Source organism: Myotis yumanensis, unplaced genomic scaffold (assembly GCF_028538775.1).
Source record: "Myotis yumanensis isolate MYYU_CA2020_CCGP unplaced genomic scaffold, mMyoYum1.0.hap1 SCAF_6, whole genome shotgun sequence".
NCBI classification, from domain to species: Eukaryota; Metazoa; Chordata; class Mammalia; order Chiroptera; family Vespertilionidae; genus Myotis; species Myotis yumanensis.
Genome location: NW_027223757.1, coordinates 24,155,522 through 24,175,881, shown reverse-complemented (window position 1 = coordinate 24,175,881; position 20,360 = coordinate 24,155,522). Strand labels below are relative to the sequence as shown.

Below are 20,360 nucleotides of genomic sequence, written 5' to 3'. Positions count from 1 at the left end.
AGCCAGGATCAGGAATATTGAAGTGAAAATATCAACCTTCTGGAACTTACATTGTTGTGTCCCAGCTGGAATGCTTCCCTGAGATACCTGCATAGCTCATTCCCTCTTCTCCTTCAGGTGTGGTTTAAATGCCATTTCTTCAGTGAGGCCTTCCCTCACCCACACTTCACACTAGCACTCTCTATTTTTCAACAGTGTCAGCATCTAAGCATGTACATGTTCCATATATGTCTGTCAGCCCCCATTGGAAAATAAGCTCCATAAGAGAAAGGACTGTCATTATTTTATTTCTATAGCCTAGTACCGAGAACACACAGTCAGTGTCTAACAACTGTTTGTTGAATGTTAAATGCATCATAAGTCTATGCACTTTAATATAAGTAGAGATTAATGCAGCAGGTGTACTGCAAATTAGTTAAGACATTGCCAAATTATCAGGTAATACCTGTCTTTATAATTGGTAAGTCAAACAGGTCTTGAATTCTTATTCTTAAGCAAGTCTTAAAGTCTTATTCTTAGAGGAACAAATATACAAAGGTAATCTATCAAATAGTTGTGTCTTAAAACTGCTTGTTCTTCATATATGTTATAAAAGCAATAGTCCTATAGTATGCTGACAAAACTCGAGAATATTTAAGGAATGTTTACCAGACAAATAGTCTTCTGTGTTTAGGGAGATTCAGGGTTTCCCTTTTGGAAGATGATGCGAATTACTGATGTCATTAGAGTCACATTCCCTACAGGACTTTCAGGGATTCTATAAAATTATGGAAGATTCTCAAAGGATTGTGTGATTGACTCATATAGCTCATGATGAAAATTTTGAGCTAATAAATTCTGTCATTCAGTTCATTTATATTGGATTTTATCGCTAAATTCAGAGCTATAAAAGATGTATTGTATTAGAAACAACAATAAGATAAAAGACAAAGGATTTTGACCTTCAAACATATGTCAATTAAACCATATTTGAGTTTTGTTTTTCTTTTCTCAGATAATTTCGCCAGAGTTCCTTGTCCTTCTAGTCACAGCTTTTTTATTTTGCCTTTTTTTCCCTTTCTAATGTCAATGGGTTGTCAACTCAAGGACAGCAGTATATTAATAATAAGAGCGTAGACAAGCAATAAATGATCATTTCAATCTGACTTAGAATGTTTATCTCAAAAATGTTGATAGGGAAGTTAGGGTTAATTAATAAATAACCAGGAATGCTGTACCTCTGATTACAGTCATAAGTGGCACTGCCCCTGACTTCATACTTCACATTATTTGATTAGGACAGTCATTGCTTTTGACAGAACCCACACCAAAAATAAAAACTAAAAAATAAATAAATAAATAAAAATGGGTGGGCTTTGGGAAAGCAGTTTTTCTAATCCAAATTCCTACTGGATAAAACTTGGGCAGATCTATGATCAATCTTGGCATCTGGTCTCCTGAAGTTATCACTTAATGAATGTATGGCGCAAACGCTCCTAAGGCTGTCAGGCAGGGTATGAGCATCTGTGGGCTCTGAATACACGATAGTGGGAGGAATATGGGCATCAGCACATACCAAAGGAGCTATATCATGAGTCAGGCTCAGGACTGAGAAGAATAAATGCTTGTTGTGGGATGAGTTAGGTAACTCAGAGGCTGAAGCTTTAACATAGAATGAATCATCATGACCAAGCAGACATTATTTGTTTCTTTCAGATTTACTTTGCCTTGAAGGCTGAAAGATCTAAAATCTGAAAAGTAAAGGGTCTTATAAACAGATGATGATAAAGACTAAAAGTGACATTAGGAGATCGGGATCTTCCCAATAGATGACCAACTTGTCCCAATTTAGAGGAGGAACTTTAGTCCTAGGGCGGTGTTTCAAATCATGTCTTTTAGTATAATGGCTCATTGTGTGCTTCCAGAGTCAGACAGTCCAGAGTTTGAATTCCAGTTCCACCACTGGCTTATTGTGAGATGTCAGGCAGGTTACCTCACCTCTCTGTGTCCCAGACTTCTCATAATAAAATGTTTAATAGCAGTGTCTACCTCACAGAGCGACTGTGAAGATAATACCTGCAAATCATGTGGGTGTCGGAACAAAGTAAGAGGTGAAGACATCTCACCAGGATGATGGTAGCCCTGAAGATAAGAAGGTTTGGTACTGTGTGGCTCTCTTATCTCCAGGTCCTTCAGCCCATTGTATAAGGAAGGTCTTCCACAGGTGTACTCACCTGCCCCAGCACCTCAGTCCCATTAGCCTCCAGGGGAGAAGATTGAGAGAAGATACAAAGTATTAGAGATAGTTCTGATGTAAAATGATAGGGTCATTTGTTTAGATGTGTTGTTAGGTTGAAGCATCCATGAGGGAAAAATTTTGTTTAAAAAGCTGCTTTATTGAGATATAATTGACTTTATGAGGGAGAAATTGAGGAAGACCCTTTGTAGAGCAAAGGGTCTGTTATTTGGAGGTTAAGTGAATCTGTTAGCAATACAGAAAACAGCAGGTTCTGGTTTGAGGTAGGGATGAATATGCAGATAATCAGTACAGTTATGTGATGGATCTGACTGGGAAATTCAAGTGGAAATTTTAGGCAGACAGAAATTCAAGTGGAAATTTTATGTGACTCTGGAGGAAGTATTGTATGGTACCTGAGAGTACAGGCTTTGGAATCAGAGCTGAAGTAAAATTGCAATTCTTTTAGATTATGTGATCTTGGGAGAGCTATTTAACTTGTTTGAGGGGTTTTTTCCCCCTCATTTGATATTCAATTACGTTTTGTCTGGTAGTATTATTCCTATATTTATTTCATTGTTTTTACCTGCCTGGTAGCTATTTGCTCATTATTTTTATGCTTTATTTGACAATTTGTTGTAAGTTTAAAACAACAACAACAACAACAACAAAAACAATAAATAACTTCATGGTTTTGTTTTGGCCTGGTCTAAAAGTCTCAATTGTAAGTAATAGACTTGATTTTATTCCTTTTAGCTTTATTTTTAACTTTATTTTTTTCCCTTTTTATTGGAGAGGTAGCTTTAGTGGTAGGGGTTGGTTTGATACAAGCATTGAATTTCCATGATTCCCCTTATTAATGTGAAAGTGGTGCTGTGATTTTCTATACTACTGGTGATTACCTTTCATTCTCATTTCCTGACTATTAAATGAAGTTAATCAGTATTTCTTGCACAGATACTCTTCTTATTTTTCCATTCCACAGTCCCCTCCCTAGGGTTAATGATCTAGGTTTAGCCATTAGATTCCTTTTTTTCCCTGAGAGTTATTATTTAACACATGTAGTCAATGTTTTCAAAGCAACATTAAAATGAAATTTACTTGAATGTAATCAATCATTATTAACATACAGAACAAAGATTTAAAATTTTAACATAAAAAGCAAGAAAGAGAAACCAAATTATAATCCCACACATGTCCTCAAAGGTAATAGAAAAAGTTGAGTCATGGGAATTAATTGAAAAGAGCTTGGAGATCTCTTTGTACACACTCTCTAATTTAGAGTCAGATGGGTTAGGTAATTTCCCCAAGGTCACAGAGGATCATTGACAGAATCTGTACCTGAACTCAGATATTATCAGTTTCTGGCTCTTCAGGATATTACTGGCTATTCTGGTACTCAGTGTTACCTGTAACCTATTTATATCCTTGTATATCTCAGTATGAAACTAGGACAGCAGCTGTATGTGTGTCAGAGATTAAGTGATAATATTACTCTGTTCTCTGAGTGTCATGGTTTTCTTTCCTTCATTTGATAGTGAATTTGTACTCCACCTACACAGAGGTAAGCCTGTGCAGAAGGACCAGACCGGGCAGTGGATTGTGAATGTGACTGAGTGGGGAGTCCACCCAGCCCATGAGTGCAGCGTGCGCCATTTGAGTTCTCTGTCCCACCTGTGTTTTTCCCATTGGCTGAATTTCTCTCTAGCAATAGAACAGGAATTAATATGATTGTCAAAAAGATTCACTCACTGTAATTACCTACATGTATTGAGTCCCTACTACATACATGGCACTGTGCTAAGTGCTCTATATGTTACCGTGGACCCACCTGGTCACTCTGTCAGGAAGATGGTACCATAGCAATCTGAGGGGACAGACAGGACCACAGAAGTCACTTCTTGTTCAGAAGCAGGATGGGGTGGGGGGGTGGACTCAGGTCCCCGTGCTCTATCCACTACAATACCCTGCTTTTCATTTTTTATTCTTTTCAGTACCAGAGTCGCTGTGTGTTTCTAAATGGAGTCCAGATTGATAGTGGAGCTCTCCTTTGTGTGGCACTGACACACTGTCACAGTGTCATTAAAATATAATCCTGGTGGCAGCAGCTCAAGGGTGGGACTGACATGTTAATGTCCAGTATTTTGGGGGCTACAGTGGGTTTTCATTTCTTTTTATATTATGAGCCCAGAATTGGAGGGGAGGATATTAACTTCACATCAGTAAAGGTTAATAATATTCATCACAGTTCCTTTTTGGACATGCTATTATACTTTTATAGAGCTGCCTCTAAGAAATTAGTGATTGTTGATTTAAATACTGAATGAGTTGTCTGCTCAGGTTGCCATAACAAAATACGATAGACTGGGTGGTTAAAACAACAGAAATTTATTTTCTCACAGTTCTGGAGGTTGGAAAGTGTGAGATCAAGGTTTCAGCAGGGTTCAGTTTCTGATGAGCGCTCTCCTCCTGACTTGCAGAAGGCTGCTTTGTTCTCAAATGAGCATCTGAGCATGTAGAGTCGGGTGCAGAGAGCACTTGGGGTCTCTTCTCTTAAGGCCTCTAATCCTATAGGATTAGGGCCCTACCCTTATGACCTCATTTTACCTCCTAAAGGCCCTGTCACCAAATGCAGTCATATTGGGTAGTTAGGGTTTCAACATATGAATGGGGGGTGTGGGGCTGGGCACACTTCAGTCCACAGCAGTTGTTGATTATTTTTCTTGTATTCAAAAATATCATTTCTTAATGATTTAAGACTTTCACATTATCTGGCATCCTTAGGAGATATTTTAAATAGCTAAACCTCTTAGGATAAATTAATTTTTAAATTCTTATTAAAATCTTGAAATACTTTATATGTTATTCTTCAGTTTTAAAAAGTTGCATGATCTGTACTTGGTAATAATTCTAGCACTCACCAGCATACTCTGCAATAATATGAAAGTGTTGTTTGCTTATTTCACCATTGTTTGCCTATTCTCTGTATGACTGTTTTAAAAAAAGACAATTGTTTAAAGAAGGCTCTGCAATAGGATCTTGATTTCCTGGTAGAAAAAATGGAAGTGGCACTTAATAAGAGTTTAATGGATAAAGGTATGTTCTTCCTTTAAAAGATCATTTGGGTTAAAAGTAATTATAATTGTAGTAATGTCTATTCCTATTGAGATAACACAACCTTAAGAATCGAATTTAATTTTCTGGATTGAAATCATGATGATGATAATGACAAAGATGACAGTCATAACTAATATTTCTTGAAAGTTTACTAAGTGCAGAGAACTACTCTGTGTTAAGTGAAATTATTCTTTTAATCCTCATAGTAAATCTATGAGGAAGGGCCTGTATTTATCCACAATTTATCCTAACAGTAGTGAGGCATAGAAAGGTTAAGTAACTTACAACAACAGCAGCTAAGATATGGGAGAAACATGGTTTGTTTGAAAGGTGTAGTAAGGAGACAGGTCTACTTTAAGAATGAAAAGGCTACTATGGAGAGCATTGCAGAGTAAGGCCAAATAACAATATTAAGGCCAAGTGTAGGTAGGACTTGAGAAATCAGGGGACTTGACATTTAATGAGCAAATAGTAAAATAAATATTCATGAGCAAGAAAGTAGTCTGATGAAAAACATTATTTAAGGAAAATTAATGTGAATTGATTAACTCTTATTTTACCTTACCATTTTTTAAAGATATTTAATATTTCATAAAAATGTTTATCTCTTATTTTATCTTGTTGGCTTTTGGATTTCTTACAGAAAAGAAATATATTACATTTATAAATGTCCCCAAAGAATCTGAAATTTTCCTCAAACAGGATATAAAAGTCAAAGACTATGTAGTTGGCAAGCTAAGTGTTAAGAAATAGATGTATTATGTTGCATATCCACAGGTTTCAGGGTTTATGCTTTAAATTTTGTTTGGATACTTTTGCCTACAATGTTAGTAACTCATATTAAAGATGTGTTTAGTTACCATGGTTCAAGAAAGCATCTTATTAAAAAATTAGTTTTGTATATTTTCCCCTAACAGGAGGAAGGAACATGTATATGTAAGGAAGAAAAGAAGCATTTTGTCACTGAACACTATTTTTTTGAATTCTGTCTTTCTATTCATTTCATGATGTTTTCTTATCTAACTAGGTTATGAGCCCTTCAGACACAAGATCAGTTGATGATTTGGTCCCTCACATTGCTTATCTGACTCAGTATGATATGTCTGTGAGGCATTTAATAAACCTTTTATTAACTATCAATCTTTTTTTTTTTTAACTATCAATCTTTGGGATTTTCTCCCAAGTCCTTTTAATTCTGTTAGAGAACCAGTGCTATGTTGAAACAAATGTAGTCACATTTTCAATCTGAAGAATATCTCATTTTTTAAAAAGAGAAAGACAGATAGTACTATTGGTTTTTAGGGCATCTTATCACTAGCAGAATTGAGAGCAGAGCATGTGATATATATATTATTCTATAGTAATAATACAGGTTGTCTCCCAAAAATGTATATACATACTTTATCAGCTGATAGCTCAATTGGTGTTTTTTTCTTTTCAGGTTTAATCTATGGGAATTAATAATTATTCAAAGTGCATATAGATTTTAGGGACTCCTTGTATATCAAACTAGAAGACTGTAGGGATTCTCAAAGAGCAGAATTCCATTCATCTTCTTCAACCTCATTGTTAGCATATGAAATAATGCTAAAAATAAACCACAGTACTTTTTCCTGAAAATTTGGAGAAAGCACAGGCCCGCTTGGTTACTACAAAACCGAAGAACCCATATGTGTTAAGTGCACGCCACTTACACAGCCCTAACTGTTCAAGTTTTGAAGCGGCCTGTGTTTGATTCACCTTGTCTTCCTTCCTAGCTGCGAGAGAAATACTCTGGTTAGAGAAAGAAGAGCGAGCCAGGCAGCACTACGAAAAGCACCTGGAAGAGAGGAAGAAGAAGTTGGAAGAGCAGAGGCTGAAGGAAGAGCGGAGGAGGGCTGCTGTGGAGGAAAAGCGAAGGCAGAGACTAGAGGAGGACAAAGTAAGGAGCCGCTCTCTCTGGGAAATGGGTGGGAGGTGCATCTATTACAGAAATGCAGCGGACTTGCTATGGAACTTCCCATTAAGGTGCTGAGACGTGTGGCAAAATTGTCTCAGAGTAAGCAGCTGGACAGACAGACACAGTGTGGAAGGAGGTTGGGGTGTGGAAGTCTTGTAGAGAATAGTGTGCTTGTTCCTATTACCACAGAAACTTTATAAGCCCATTTTCTCTGCTCTAGACCTATAACTTCATTATGTTCAGTTAACCTATACTGAAATATCAAGACCACTCCAAGTCATTGGATTTCTTTTTTTGTTTGTGGGGTTTTTGTTGTTGTTGTTCATTCTTACCTGAGGATATTTTCTCCATTGATTTTCAGAGAGAGTAGAAGGGAGGGGAAGAAACAGGGAGAGAGAAACATCAATGTGAGAGCGCCACATCGATTGGTTGCCTCCCACATGCGCGCTGACTGGTGCCGGGGATCAAGCCTGCAACCCTTCAGGGGATCAAGTATGTGCCCTTGACCAGAATCAAACCCGAGACCCTTCAGTTCACAGGCCGACGCTCTACCCACTAAGCCAAACCAGTCAGGCCAAGTCATTGGATTTCTATAGGGCTTTACCATCAACAAACTCTTTCCACATATTAGATTGTCTCATTTATCCCTATTCAACCCTTGAATTTGGCAAAAATGGAAATATAGAATTAGAATGGGTAAAATACAAGGTTATACAATTCAGTAAGTTGTGGAGTCAGATTCTAAATTCCATTTTTTAGGTATGGTACCACATGTGTTTAATATCTGTGTAAGGTAAGAGCTGCACTACCATGAAAACATCATATTCCCAGTAGTAATAATAAAGATCATTTGTTAGGTACCTACTATATGCAATGGGCTTTTTCAACTGGCTCCTAATGATTTCAATAACCATCCCAGGTTAATAATATTCTCACTTTAAGATAATGTATAACCCTGGCCAGTGTGGCTCAGTTGGTTGAATGTCATCCCCATGCATCTAAAGGTTACCATTTGGCTCCTCGGCCAGGGCATATACTCAGGTTTCAGGTTCAATTCCTGGTCAGGTGTATGCAGGAGGCAACCAATCAATATTTCTCTCTCTCTCTCTCTTCTTCTCTCTCTCCCCCCACTTTTCTTTCTTTTTCTCTCTCTCTCTCAAATCAACAAAAACATTTTTTTTAAAAAAAGATCAATAAACACATTTTTTAAAAATCTATTTCCTAAATGTTAAGAAATAGATTAGGAGTACTCCCTCTCACTCTACTCTGTCTTCAGTTAAAGAAGCCTTGCTCTGGCTAAGTAGCTCAATTGGTTAGAGCAGTGGTCGGCAAACTGCGGCTCGTGAGCCACATGCAGCTCTTTGGCCCCTTGAGTGTGGCTCTTCCACAAAATACCACATGCGGGTGCGCAAGTACAGTGCGATTGAAACTTCGTGGCCCATGCGCAGAAGTCAGTATTTTGTGGAAGAGCCACACTCAAGGGGCCAAAGAGCCGCATGTGGCTTGCGAGCTGCAGTTTGCCGACCACTGGGTTAGAGCATTGTCCCTATATGTTAAGGTTTCGGGTTTGATAAGAGGTCAGGGCACATACAAGAAGCAACCAATGAATGCATCAGTAGTTGGGGCAATAGATCGATGTTTCTCTCTCTCTCTCTCATTCTCTTTTTCTCTCAAATCAATTTTTATAAAAAATTTTAAAGAAGTCTCAAATAACTAGGTTGAATCCAATCATCAGCTGCCCTATTCCATTTAAGGAGCGCCATGAAGCTGTTGTACGACGTACGATGGAAAGGAGCCAGAAACCAAAACAGAAGCATAACCGATGGTCATGGGGAGGCCCTCTCCATGCCAGCCACAGCATCCACAGCACAGGTAAACAGGCGGGGACCACTTTCACAGTCCCTTTTTGGTTTTTCCTGAGCAGTAAAAGTGCAGTTGCTTCTTTTTCCTAAGTCTGTGTTTGCAAAACAAAAATCATGCTGAAACAATGACACTACAATTAAATGATGCTTCTGTTTGAGGATAAGAGGGTGATGGAGGTAAGAAGATAAGATTGTCCCCCTTAACATAGACTGCTTTTCTCATTTATTACAAGGTCCTTGAGGAGAGAGAAATCTATGCAATGCTTCTAAATAAACATGCTAGTTTCAACTCTACATTAGTCTAATTAAATTACATAGGGTTTCAGGATTATGAAATTGGTTCACCAGTTGTATCTTTTACTCTAGAAGAATCATAGGCTTATTGACTAATTAAAATCAATACTATGAGCTTATGTATTCTGACCCTAAAGTGTATGCAACGCTAGCTTTGTAAGAGAAAGTGCAGGTTTTGAGGCTACAAATAGTAGATGCCTTTGCTATTCCCTTGTTCTTAAGTAGACATGAGAATACTGAAATTTGGAATTAGTGAAAGGCCTTATTTTTGTACTGTAAATTCAATACACCTTGAATTTTATATAGTGTGTCAGTTCTTTTTCATTTGTGTGAGTCTAATAGCCTCTTTTTTTAATTTACTTTGAAAGGTCATTGTCTTACATGCTGTCCCCAGGTGGTTTTGTTGAATCATCATTCACCTTTCTCAATTTAGCAGGCCTGGACCACCACTTCACAACTTTGGGTGGTACTAGAAAGTCTGGTACAGACCTCCCTGTGATTGCTGATTGCCTGACCTGTAGCTGGCACCTCAGACCTAGGGCCAAAGTTCATCAATAGCTGGACCATCACCACCGTAGTCATAATGCTTGCTTAATATCCCATTGCATAGACCTGGATCTGGCATATAGCACAGTGTTTCTTAAGTGTGATAATATAACTCAGGTGACTTGAAGGTGTTGAAATAATTACATGTCATATGTTTACTTTCTCCTTAAATGATCATTTTAAGATAAAACTTAAAAAAAAACTTTTTTTTTAGCAAATAAATTACCTGGGATCAAAGCACATCCAGTTTGGTTTCCCCTCCCCACCCCCATTCCATCCTTGTGCAGCCACTTGTAGTTGAAGTCTACTAGTAAATGTTAATGGATTTTTGTTTGTTTGCTCTATTCTATTTCATTCCTAACAATCAGTGTATTTTCTATAACCCCTTCATGTTAAAAAAAAAAGTCTAAAATCATATTACCACAATTTACTTTCCTGTCAGAGTAAATCACAATTGAAAGCAGTGTTCTTGGCTCTTTTTTGGTGGGGCACCTATCAAATCTGATCATTAGGATCACTTACGGGTGATGTTTCACTCTAGGGATAGTTTTACACACGTGTTCCATGTAGAAAAGCTGTCGTGGTACATATTTTTATAGCCTTACTGTTTTTTCTTTTACTTGGCTTTGTTTTTCATGTGTAGGCAGAAGTATACTCTGTTACAGATTTCTTTGAAGGGAAATAAAGTTCCCTCGCACTCAGAGTTCAATAAATGACCGTTAGTGCTGTCACTCAGAGCAAGAGAATGTAAACTGTTGGATAAAATTCGTTTTTATAAGGGCTGTGGATGAGAGAACATTGCTGCTACATAGACGAGAGAAGTTTGGAAATAATGGGAATATACCAAAATTCTCAAAGGTCAAAATGATCTGCTGTGACCTCGAGAGCAACAATCAGACCTCCCTCATTTTGAATACCCCTTACTACACAGCAATGCCTGACTCCTGGTGGTACTCATTCAGTGTTCATGACCAACAAACAGGTCCTAGAAATTAAATTTAATCAGATTAAATCAGTGTGTTGTCGGACTGCTCACACATCAACTAGCACTGGCTTGTAAACTTTGTACTGTTTAAGCCAGTTCGTCAAAAATCCTTTCGTGAATTTGTGTTTGGTTCAATGAGAAAAAGGAATTATTAAAACTTATCTTATTATGTATAAAATAATGAAATAAATACATATTATACCCCCATAATTTTAACCATGCAGGATAGGCCTACGTGTAGACACAATTTTCCTCTAATTAGAGTTTAACATATAAAGCAATATCAGAAAACGTATTGCTATAAAATCATTGGAAATATCTTTCATTATCCTTCCTTGTGCGCTTGAACCTCATAATTAAGGTGTTCCCTTTGACATTTTATCCTGAATCTTTATGTTAGGAACACCCGAAGGGCCCATCAGTTAAGTATAAATAAATCTGAGACACAGAAATTATGTTTGGATTTTTTTAATAAGTAAATGCTTCAACCATAAAATGAGCCCCAGTAGGAGATAGAAATGTCTGATGCTGGTGGAAGACTTGCTGTAACTAATGGCCAAAAATGGTTATTCTGTGGGGAAAAGTTTACTGTAAAATTTGTACTACAAGGTTAGTTAGACCAATAGCAACTAGGTTTTGAAAGCCTTTCTCCCACAAGGAATATTTTGGTTTGTTTTGGTTTCAGAAGATGTGAACAATAGAAAAATAAAACAAAATATGGCAAAAACCCCATTACCTTTGGCTATTATAGAACATCTACCTGCCTCCTAAATAAATATAATGAGATTTTTTAAACTTTTAATGTACACAATTTTATTCAGGGAATATGATTTATGCTACCAAGTATTGTTACAACTTGGTTCCACTATACCAGCTGTGGGCAAACTACGGCCCGCGGGCCGGATCCGGCCCATTTGAAATGAATAAAACTAAAAAAAAAAAAAGACCGTACCCTTTTATGTAATGATGTTTACTTTGAATTTATATTAGTTCACACAAACACTCCATCCATGCTTTTGTTCCAGCCCTCCGGTCCAGTTTAAGAACCCATTGTGACCCTTGAGTCAAAAAGTTTGCCCAACCCTGCACTATACAGACAGCAAACTAATAGAGTTGATTTTTGCCTTTTAAATGACTGCTATTTCTCTTCTGACTTGAACTTTAAGAATTGCTCTAAAATTACTCGACGGCAGGATGAACAATATTGTTAATATACTTAAAGGAAGGAATTCTGATTTTCTTTTTATGACCATCTGTTTTGTCAGGCAAGTTTGTGGGCTGTTTCTACCTTTGCAAACCATATTAAACTCTATATTCTAGGCTTAGAGACATGGCTATTAGTAGACTTTTTAAATAGAAATGCTATAGTGTTTCCTCTTCTTTCTTGTTAATGTGTTTTCCTATAATGAACTTTCATGCCCTGGTTGCAAACGACCCTGGGAGCCAAGCTATCAGCAGATACGCAGAACCTGGTGTTCTTTGTCTTCTAGTGTTTACTTTCTATTTTACCAGCACAGTGTCTACCCCATTGTTCCTGCTTCGAGAAATTATAAAGGCTGTCACATGTATGGCCCTCTCTTTGCTTCACAGTCTGCCTCCATTGTTTTAGTTGCCCTCCACTGGCTTTCATTCCTCATATTATAACATTATGCTTGAATTTCCCTGGCTGACAAACTGGTGAGCTGAATATTTATTTTATCCCATAAGAAAAATGAATTTTATTTCTACCCTTTAAGTTACCTTGCAAATGTCCACTTGGAAAACTGTGCTATCACGAAAGATCTAGGGATAGAGCTGAAAGCATCCAGTCCTAGTTTTCCCTTCCATCAGCGAACTAGGAAATTGCGATCCTGCATGCTGGCTGTCAATTAGCATTATCTCCATTTGTTTTAGATCCAGACAGGCGGTCAGTTTCCACCATGAATCTTTCGAAACATGTTGATCCCGTCATTAGCAAGCGGCTCTCCTCTTCATCTGCAACTTTACTAAATTCTCCAGATAGAGGTACAGTCAAAAGGAAAACAAAAAAAGTGGTCTGTTATTTACTTAATGCTTTTTTTTCTGGATGTTTACAGATAAAAATAAGCATCTGAAGTTGCTTTCCCTACGTTTCTTAAATAGGAAGAAAAAAACTTCAGAATAAAAAAGCAATAAACGGCTGAGCAGCATTTTCCTTGCGACAAGAACATTTCTCATTTTAGAACTTGGCTGAATGATTGCATTTAGCAGTGATGAAAGCGGTGCTTCTCTCAACTCTTTAGTAACTGAGTTTACAGCTCCAGAAATCACCCACTTATCCACTAACATGCAACTAATCTTTGTTATGAACATTTATTTTACTTCAATCATACTGTCTTTGACTTTTCATCTGTACTTTGGAAATTCCAGTCTTTAATTTTCTTAAAAAAAAAAAAAAACTTAATTGATTCATGTTAGTAGATTTCATTTTGCTAACTTCTCATTTAACCAAACCTTTCTTGCCGCATTTCTTGTATGTGTGTGACTGGTTTTTTGGTTTCCATTCATTTACTCTTAAGGGATTTGGCCTAACTTCAAGAATATCATCAGTGAAGCCTCCTAAAAATTTTAATAATCATAGTCCTCCAACTAACATTTTATTTTAATTTTGAGTTTTATTCATCTTATGGATTTACAGTACATGAATGTTATTTATTAAATGAAAGTTTTATTTTACATATTTTATATATCATGGTAGGAAAAACCAAGCTTTTAAGATAAGCTACTTGTTTTACATAATTAAAATGATTTTAAATTAAAAAACAAAACAAAAAAATTATTGTGCAATATAAAAATACATATTCTTTAAAAGTAACAAGTTGTGGTTACTTTAAGTGCTTTATTAAGAAACTGATGGGGAAAGGCTCAGTGTTTATACTAGTAGTATTGAAAAAGAATGTAATGTGTGCATGTTCTGTATGTGTGAATGTGTATTTGTGTATTTTATATTGTATAAAAATTATGGTGTCATAATGTACAATATTCTATGTGCTGATGTTGTTTTATAACTAATCTCTTAATACAGTAAATGTTTGAACAACTTCCTGTTCTTGCCTTTTAACTTAAACCATTCCTTTTTTTCCTCTTTAACCTAATTTGCCTAAATCAGTATTAGATATGTAGTCAAATTAGAAGCCTTTTATAAAGTATTATGAATTAAAATTCCTTTCATAAATAGCCTTTCTTTTCAAACTCAGTCCCCCTAATATAACCTAAAATATAGCATGTGAATGCTATTCTTACAGTTGTTTATTCTTCTTTTCTTTGGAGCTGATCACTTACTCTAATTTCATACTTTTGGGGAACCTGGATATCAGACAAGCTACAGTTGGGATTTTACACTACTTTTAAGTTAAACCTTGCATACTGCTTCCTACAGTACACATCTAAATTGGGGTAAGGTTGAGAGTGGGAGGTGGGCAGTAAGCCAGACAACATCCTGTCCACACTTCCTCGGAAGGACAATGCTGAGTCAACTAGAAATAAGATGTTTTATAGGTTCTGCGTGATAATATCTGATTGGATATTCTTAAGAAAAAGGATCTTAGAACTTGGGGGAATTTGTTGGATGACTCCTCTACTCTAGTTAGGGTAAGAGTCCCGAAGAGGTGCAGGGCCCAAACCAGTACCCTAGAGGCCGACTGTTAGAGAAGAGGGACTAGAATAGTGATCACCAGCTCCCTAACCCATGTTACTACACTGCATCTTCAGGTTTAACCTTCATGGATGCCCTTCCTAAGATCAATCCTGACTGTGCATTCTTCCTTTGGGAAAGGTTAAGGGTCAAGGGAAGTTTAATAAACAAGTCATAGCTAGGGCCAGGAAACTGCCCCTTGAATCATGGTACAGGCTTATAAAACTGAATACTAAGCTGACCAATAGGATAGGAGGGAGACACTAAATTGGGGAGTTCTGTTTTTTTCCCATTTATCAAAAAGTTTCTGGATCTAACAGATAAGGTTGGCTCTAAAGGAAGATTTGGGTCATCCAGGGGTTCCTTTAGGTCCAGGAAGCAGTTTTTTTAAGTTAAGCAAAACCCTCAAGAGGACAGTGAAAAATCTGGGTCTTTTAAAAAGAATAGAAATTCTGAATTTGAACTTCCTAATTTAAAAACTTAAGTAATTTACTTAGCTTATTTTATGCTACTTTTAAAAGTTGGTTATGCTTTATCATCAAATTTAAAAGCATTTTTATTAAATTACTGAAGTAGAGGTTTTTACAGACTAATCTGTTAGAGGTTATATCTATATACCATTACTAGGGGTGGTTTGAGCTTTCTCAACCTCACAGCACAAGCCTGGGAGCTGGTATTAAACTGAGGCTCTGATATTCTCAAGGTTGATATTCAGCTGGAATGCTGTACTGGTTATTAAAAGTACTCAAATATTTTCATGCCAGTTGGTAAGTATTCACTTCCCCAAGCTGTGCTTCCCCAGGTCCTCCAGAGCTAGTGAGTGGCATCCATGACCTACCAGTTTTTAAATATTTTGATTATCACACCTGAATATAGCATCATAGACTGATAAAATGACCCGAGTTAAAAGGAAACCCCTGACTACCAAAGATTTCTATAATTGCTGCAATAGAGTAAATATTGCCACTGGAAATTTTTACATTAAAAATGTGTATTTCTTATTAACTTAAGTTACCTGCTTAGCCAGCTTTTTTCTCAAGGGCAAATAGTAAGGAGAGTTTTTTTAAAAGTAAGAATGAAGTCACCTACTCTTTGCTTAAAATTAGTCCATACATTTTTTTTCCTAGAGTCTAGGACAGAGGACATGGTGTGGTAGACCTCAAACTGAATTCTGCCCACAGGCATGTTCTGCTTGACCTGAGCAAAGGATTTGTTCTTTTTTTCATTTGAATTAATTGGCATCATTTTTAAAATGGAATATATCATTTAGGTTTTCTATTTTTAATGAAAAATCAGGACCTGGCAACACTTGCCTGGTTTCTCCATCATCTGAAACCGAATAGTGGTTTTCTGCTCATGGGGAATATGCAGGTGCAAATATCTAGCATATTTGTTTGCCTCCCTGGTCCAGGTGGTCTATTATAGGGATTGTCAGAATCTCATTTTTAAGTGCTTAAACAGGATCGATACTTTATTTCAGGAGAATTAATATCTCTTCATTCCAGAGTTTATCACCTTAAAATCAGGTCCCTCTAAGTGAAAAAATAAAACAAAAAACATAAACTCACTCTCCTGTCCATACCTTTACTAAAAAGTTACCTTATGGAAGAGATCTGTCTCTCTTTTGCTCAGGGCATAGCTGTGAAGGTGGTAGAAGAGGAAACATGTGTCTCTTAGCAAATCATTCATTCATAGGTCAGAGCTTTAATCTCTTTGGATGTGCTTTAAATACAAGTCAAAGAGTTTTTAATCTTCATTTGAGGCAAATTTTGGTTGATGCCTTAAAGATGCACAGAAATAAAGTAATTGAACTTAATGAATGGGTAGGGTAGAAGGACATGTCTTTTCAATGATAAACCATCTCGGCAGTTCTATTTTATCTAAAAAAGGAAGCATTTATCTCTTCTTCCCTTTCTCATCTACTAAAAATAGAGTTCTGGTGAAGATTTTAATTTAATCCTAATCTTTTTCCCCATTGATCTTCTGTGGATGTATTGTAATTCTAGATTACAATATTTTTGTTGTTGATACACAAAGCGTACATACACTACCATACTACAATTTGTAATTAGCACGTTTCTCAATGTACATTATACTACCTCTGTACCTATTACATTGGTTTTTGTAACAGATCTTTTTGTTAATGTCTTGCTGTTAGATAAGATTTCATTTAACCGTGAAGGCTCTCCAAATAACCAGAAAAATCTAATAAACAATTCACTGATTATTAAATTCACCAGAGCCTTGATCACAATAGTCTTTCTTTTTTTAAGTCAGATAATTAAGGTTCTTATTGGAAGTTGGTACCACTTCGAGATAGAAGCAAATATTTTTCTGTAACACATGTAACACTGGATGGCTTCTAATAACTAAAACTACTTTCCTAGAATATAAATGCCATTCATTTCAAACATGTCATATAAAAGATTGTTATAATAACGACTCCTCCAGAGGCAAAGAGACTTACTTGTACCTGCTGTTTGCCGTGAGGAACAGAATGGCCTTGCCAGGTTTAGACAGTTTTAAAGTCTTTTATAAGTCACTTGGAAATGTGTTCTAAAATAAAGATATATTATCGCTTGAGTGATTTTTGTAGACTTCTTTCCTGGAATTTTAGAAAGTAGCCTCTGTATTTTCATAGGCCATCAATGGAAGCTAATGTAAGCAAAGTAATTTGTGATTGGCATGCATTTCCTAACAGTGGGCTTGCCAAGCCCCAATATAATTTGGGACCATACTTCATTACATTATTTTAAATTGACCTTCCAGATTCTTCACACCAACTAGCAATCTCCAAATTTATGTTTATATTGGATTTTGGCTTTTCTGTTTAATTTTATCTTGCTTCAACTTTACGCTTACGCTCCCCCAAAATTTTATGTTGCTGTCAAACAGGGACCTGAAAGGACCCGACTTTGCTGAATGGAAAAGTCAAAAGGAAATTCTATACAGAACTGTGCATGAGTCCTCTTCCGTTTTATTATCTTTAATTTCCCCTCAATTACCCGAGTCACAATTCATGGAGATCTATCAACATGTAATGGAGACCTTTCTATCTTTATTTACTTATAAATCCAGTCTTGCATTAAGCTGGCACGGCCGCTGGTGGCGCTGATTATTCAGGGTACTTAGGAATTCCTTTGGCTGAGGTGTGCCAGCAGTCCACTGCCCATCCTGATAAGGGCAGATGGCAGATAGGTATGACTGGAGTCGGTGACACATGCCAAACCTGTCGTGGAAATAACGTTTCTGTTGTGTTATCTGTTGACTGCTATAGGAGGGTGGTTAGCGAAAACTGCACCCATAAAACTAATATAGAGCCTGCCACAAAATGAACCTTTGCAGAATGGCAATGCCATAGAATAACGGCTCCTATGGGGAGGGTTCCTGTTGCCCGGACTCTTCACCCACTGTCCTCACCAGAGAGCCCGTCTCTCTCGAAGGCCGGCATGTGGAAGCGATAGGTGTGATGCTCTGCACCCTCCTGCCCCTGGAAGGAATGCTTCTAACATCTTGCTTATGTGGTGACGTTTAGCTCGCCGCCTGCAGCTCAGCCCATGGGAGAGCAGCGTTGTTAACAGACTGCTGACGCCCACGCACTCGTTCCTGGCCAGGAGTAAAAGCACAGCTGCCTTGTCTGGAGATGCAGGTAAAACTGTCACGGTGCACCTTTCCTGGGGCCGTCAAGTCCTCCTTTTGAAGCATATCTGAGCCTCCATCTGATCACATCTTCGTTTTTCCCAATGTGTGCTTCTCTCTCCTCCGGGTGGAATCGCTTTGGAAATGTGTCTATTGGTGTTGGTTTCATGCCCCTGGCATTGTTTCCTCTTCGCATCCATCTTAGCATCTTATCTGGACACCAGATGTCAGGCAGACATAGGTCCCCTCCCTGTGATGAGATACTTCTGTCCGTTCAGAACATTCCCAGAAAGAACTGTCCCTTCCCTAACTTTCCTTCTGCCCTTGCATCTAAGCCAATGATCAGAGGCAGAAATAATTTAATATACTAACATGTGGACTTGGGGATAAAATCAGAGCATGAGCCGATTTAAGCATACAGTTTCATAATGTGGCTGTAGGTTGGCTACTTACCCTCCTTGTGCCAGTCTTTTATATGTCATCTTGGAAGAGTACCCTTCCAAAACTCTTAAGATTTGTGGAGAAGGCTAATTATAGTGTTCTTAATTGTTACGTACTTCGAAAATATAGTATGTAAAATGCACCAAGTACTGGTTATTATAATTAATTATAACTCCTTTACTTTTTTGAAATGCAAAACATGCCTGAATGGGCCAATTAATTCCATGTATCTAGCTGGAAGATACATATTAGGCTTTTGGCAACATCACATGGTGAGTTGATTTAGATATTCCCAGCTATCTTTGGGCACAGCTGGTATATTAATATAACCAGTCTACTAGCCCTCATCGTTGGCACTTAAGAAATTGCATAGCCTCTTCACAAAATTCCCTTTAAAAAACTCTTTGCCTCTGCGAACCTCTTCACTTACAAATACTAATTCTTGGTTTTATGATGTCTTTCATTTCTGGTTTCCAACGAGCTAATATCAACACTAATTCTCACAGTACCCCTGGGAGATAGTCAAGAAAGCACGTTCAGGCATTCCCACCACCTGCCTGTGGAACCCAGTAATGAAAGTGATTTATCAGAGCCGCGTAGGAAATCAGTAGACTGGACCTTAAACTAGCTTACCCTCCGTCCTTGGCACCCCGTGTGATCCTCTGTGTACCTTGTGCATTCAACTAGCTGGACCACAGTGTTCTGTGTTTTCTGTAAAGTAACTTGTCAGCTGTCATGTTACATCTGAGATTTTTCTGGAGGAAAAAGTATAGCTTATTTCAAGATAGTTTTCTTTTTTTATGCCTGTGAATGGCATACTTTTATATAAGTTTTTCTTTAGGTCCAGCTAATTGAAGAACCTCTAACACTGCTTTTTCAGTTTTCTTTCATAGGATCTAAATAATAGTTAATGGCTATCATGCTTATGAATCTCCATATTGTATGTTTTCATACTAAAAGACTGCCTCGCTGCTAGAAAATTGTTTGCTATTTCTGTCATCACTAACTTTTGTCAATTCTTTCACTCTTCCTCTAGTCTTTTTCAACACCATTTCCTCATTTTCCACCCATTCTACCCACCCATCTTCCCACCTTCCTTCTTCATTGTTATGTTCAGACAGGTGCTTTTTACTTCCTAACTGGTTCTTCTTTACTTTGCAACTTTTCCATTCTCCTTGTCACAGATTGACTCATTTCTTTAATTTACTTAGTGTGAAGCAATGCATAGCCTTTCTTTGAGTTGCCTGTTTCATTAATACATTCCTTAGATCATTGTTACCTGTTATTGCATCGGTATAGCTTATGTTTAATGAACCAAAACTGTTGGTTTCTAAAATTTTCCATATGAAATTACATATGTAAACATCTCTTACATATATCTTGTCAAAAACACTTTTTCCATCTACTCTCGTTGATTTTTCTTTCTTGTCTTCCAATTTTAGTGTTGCCCCTTGAGTTCATCTTATATCCAATTGCCATTGGCAAGAGGATAACCTACATCCAGAGCCAGGGTAACAATAGCAGATCAAAACAGTCACCCCTAAGATGTTCAGTGATTACAAACTTCCAGAACAAGCCATGAGAGCAGTTGAGAAGTGAAAATCAGAGTCTCATCTGTACCTACTGCTTTGGGTTGACTTTTCAATGCCCACTTTAAAAAATACATTTAA

At 37.2% G+C, this 20,360-nt stretch overlaps 1 protein-coding gene across 8 annotated transcripts in view; it reads left to right on the top strand.

The window, feature by feature from the left end:
- The window catches only part of MAP7 (microtubule associated protein 7), a 138,335-nt gene that overhangs the window by 92,568 nt on the left and 25,407 nt on the right, over positions 1-20,360 (top strand). For 6 of the 8 annotated variants that reach the window (XM_070417756.1, XM_070417754.1, XM_070417755.1 and 3 more), the window contains exons 4-7: positions 7,090-7,253; positions 9,026-9,143; positions 12,852-12,962; positions 18,146-18,259. In XM_070417756.1, the coding sequence (XP_070273857.1) occupies positions 7,090-7,253; positions 9,026-9,143; positions 12,852-12,962; positions 18,146-18,259 (507 nt within the window). The remainder of the gene's footprint in view (positions 1-7,089; positions 7,254-9,025; positions 9,144-12,851; positions 12,963-18,145; positions 18,260-20,360) is intronic. The other 2 variants (XM_070417760.1, XM_070417758.1) reach the window with 1 other exon arrangement.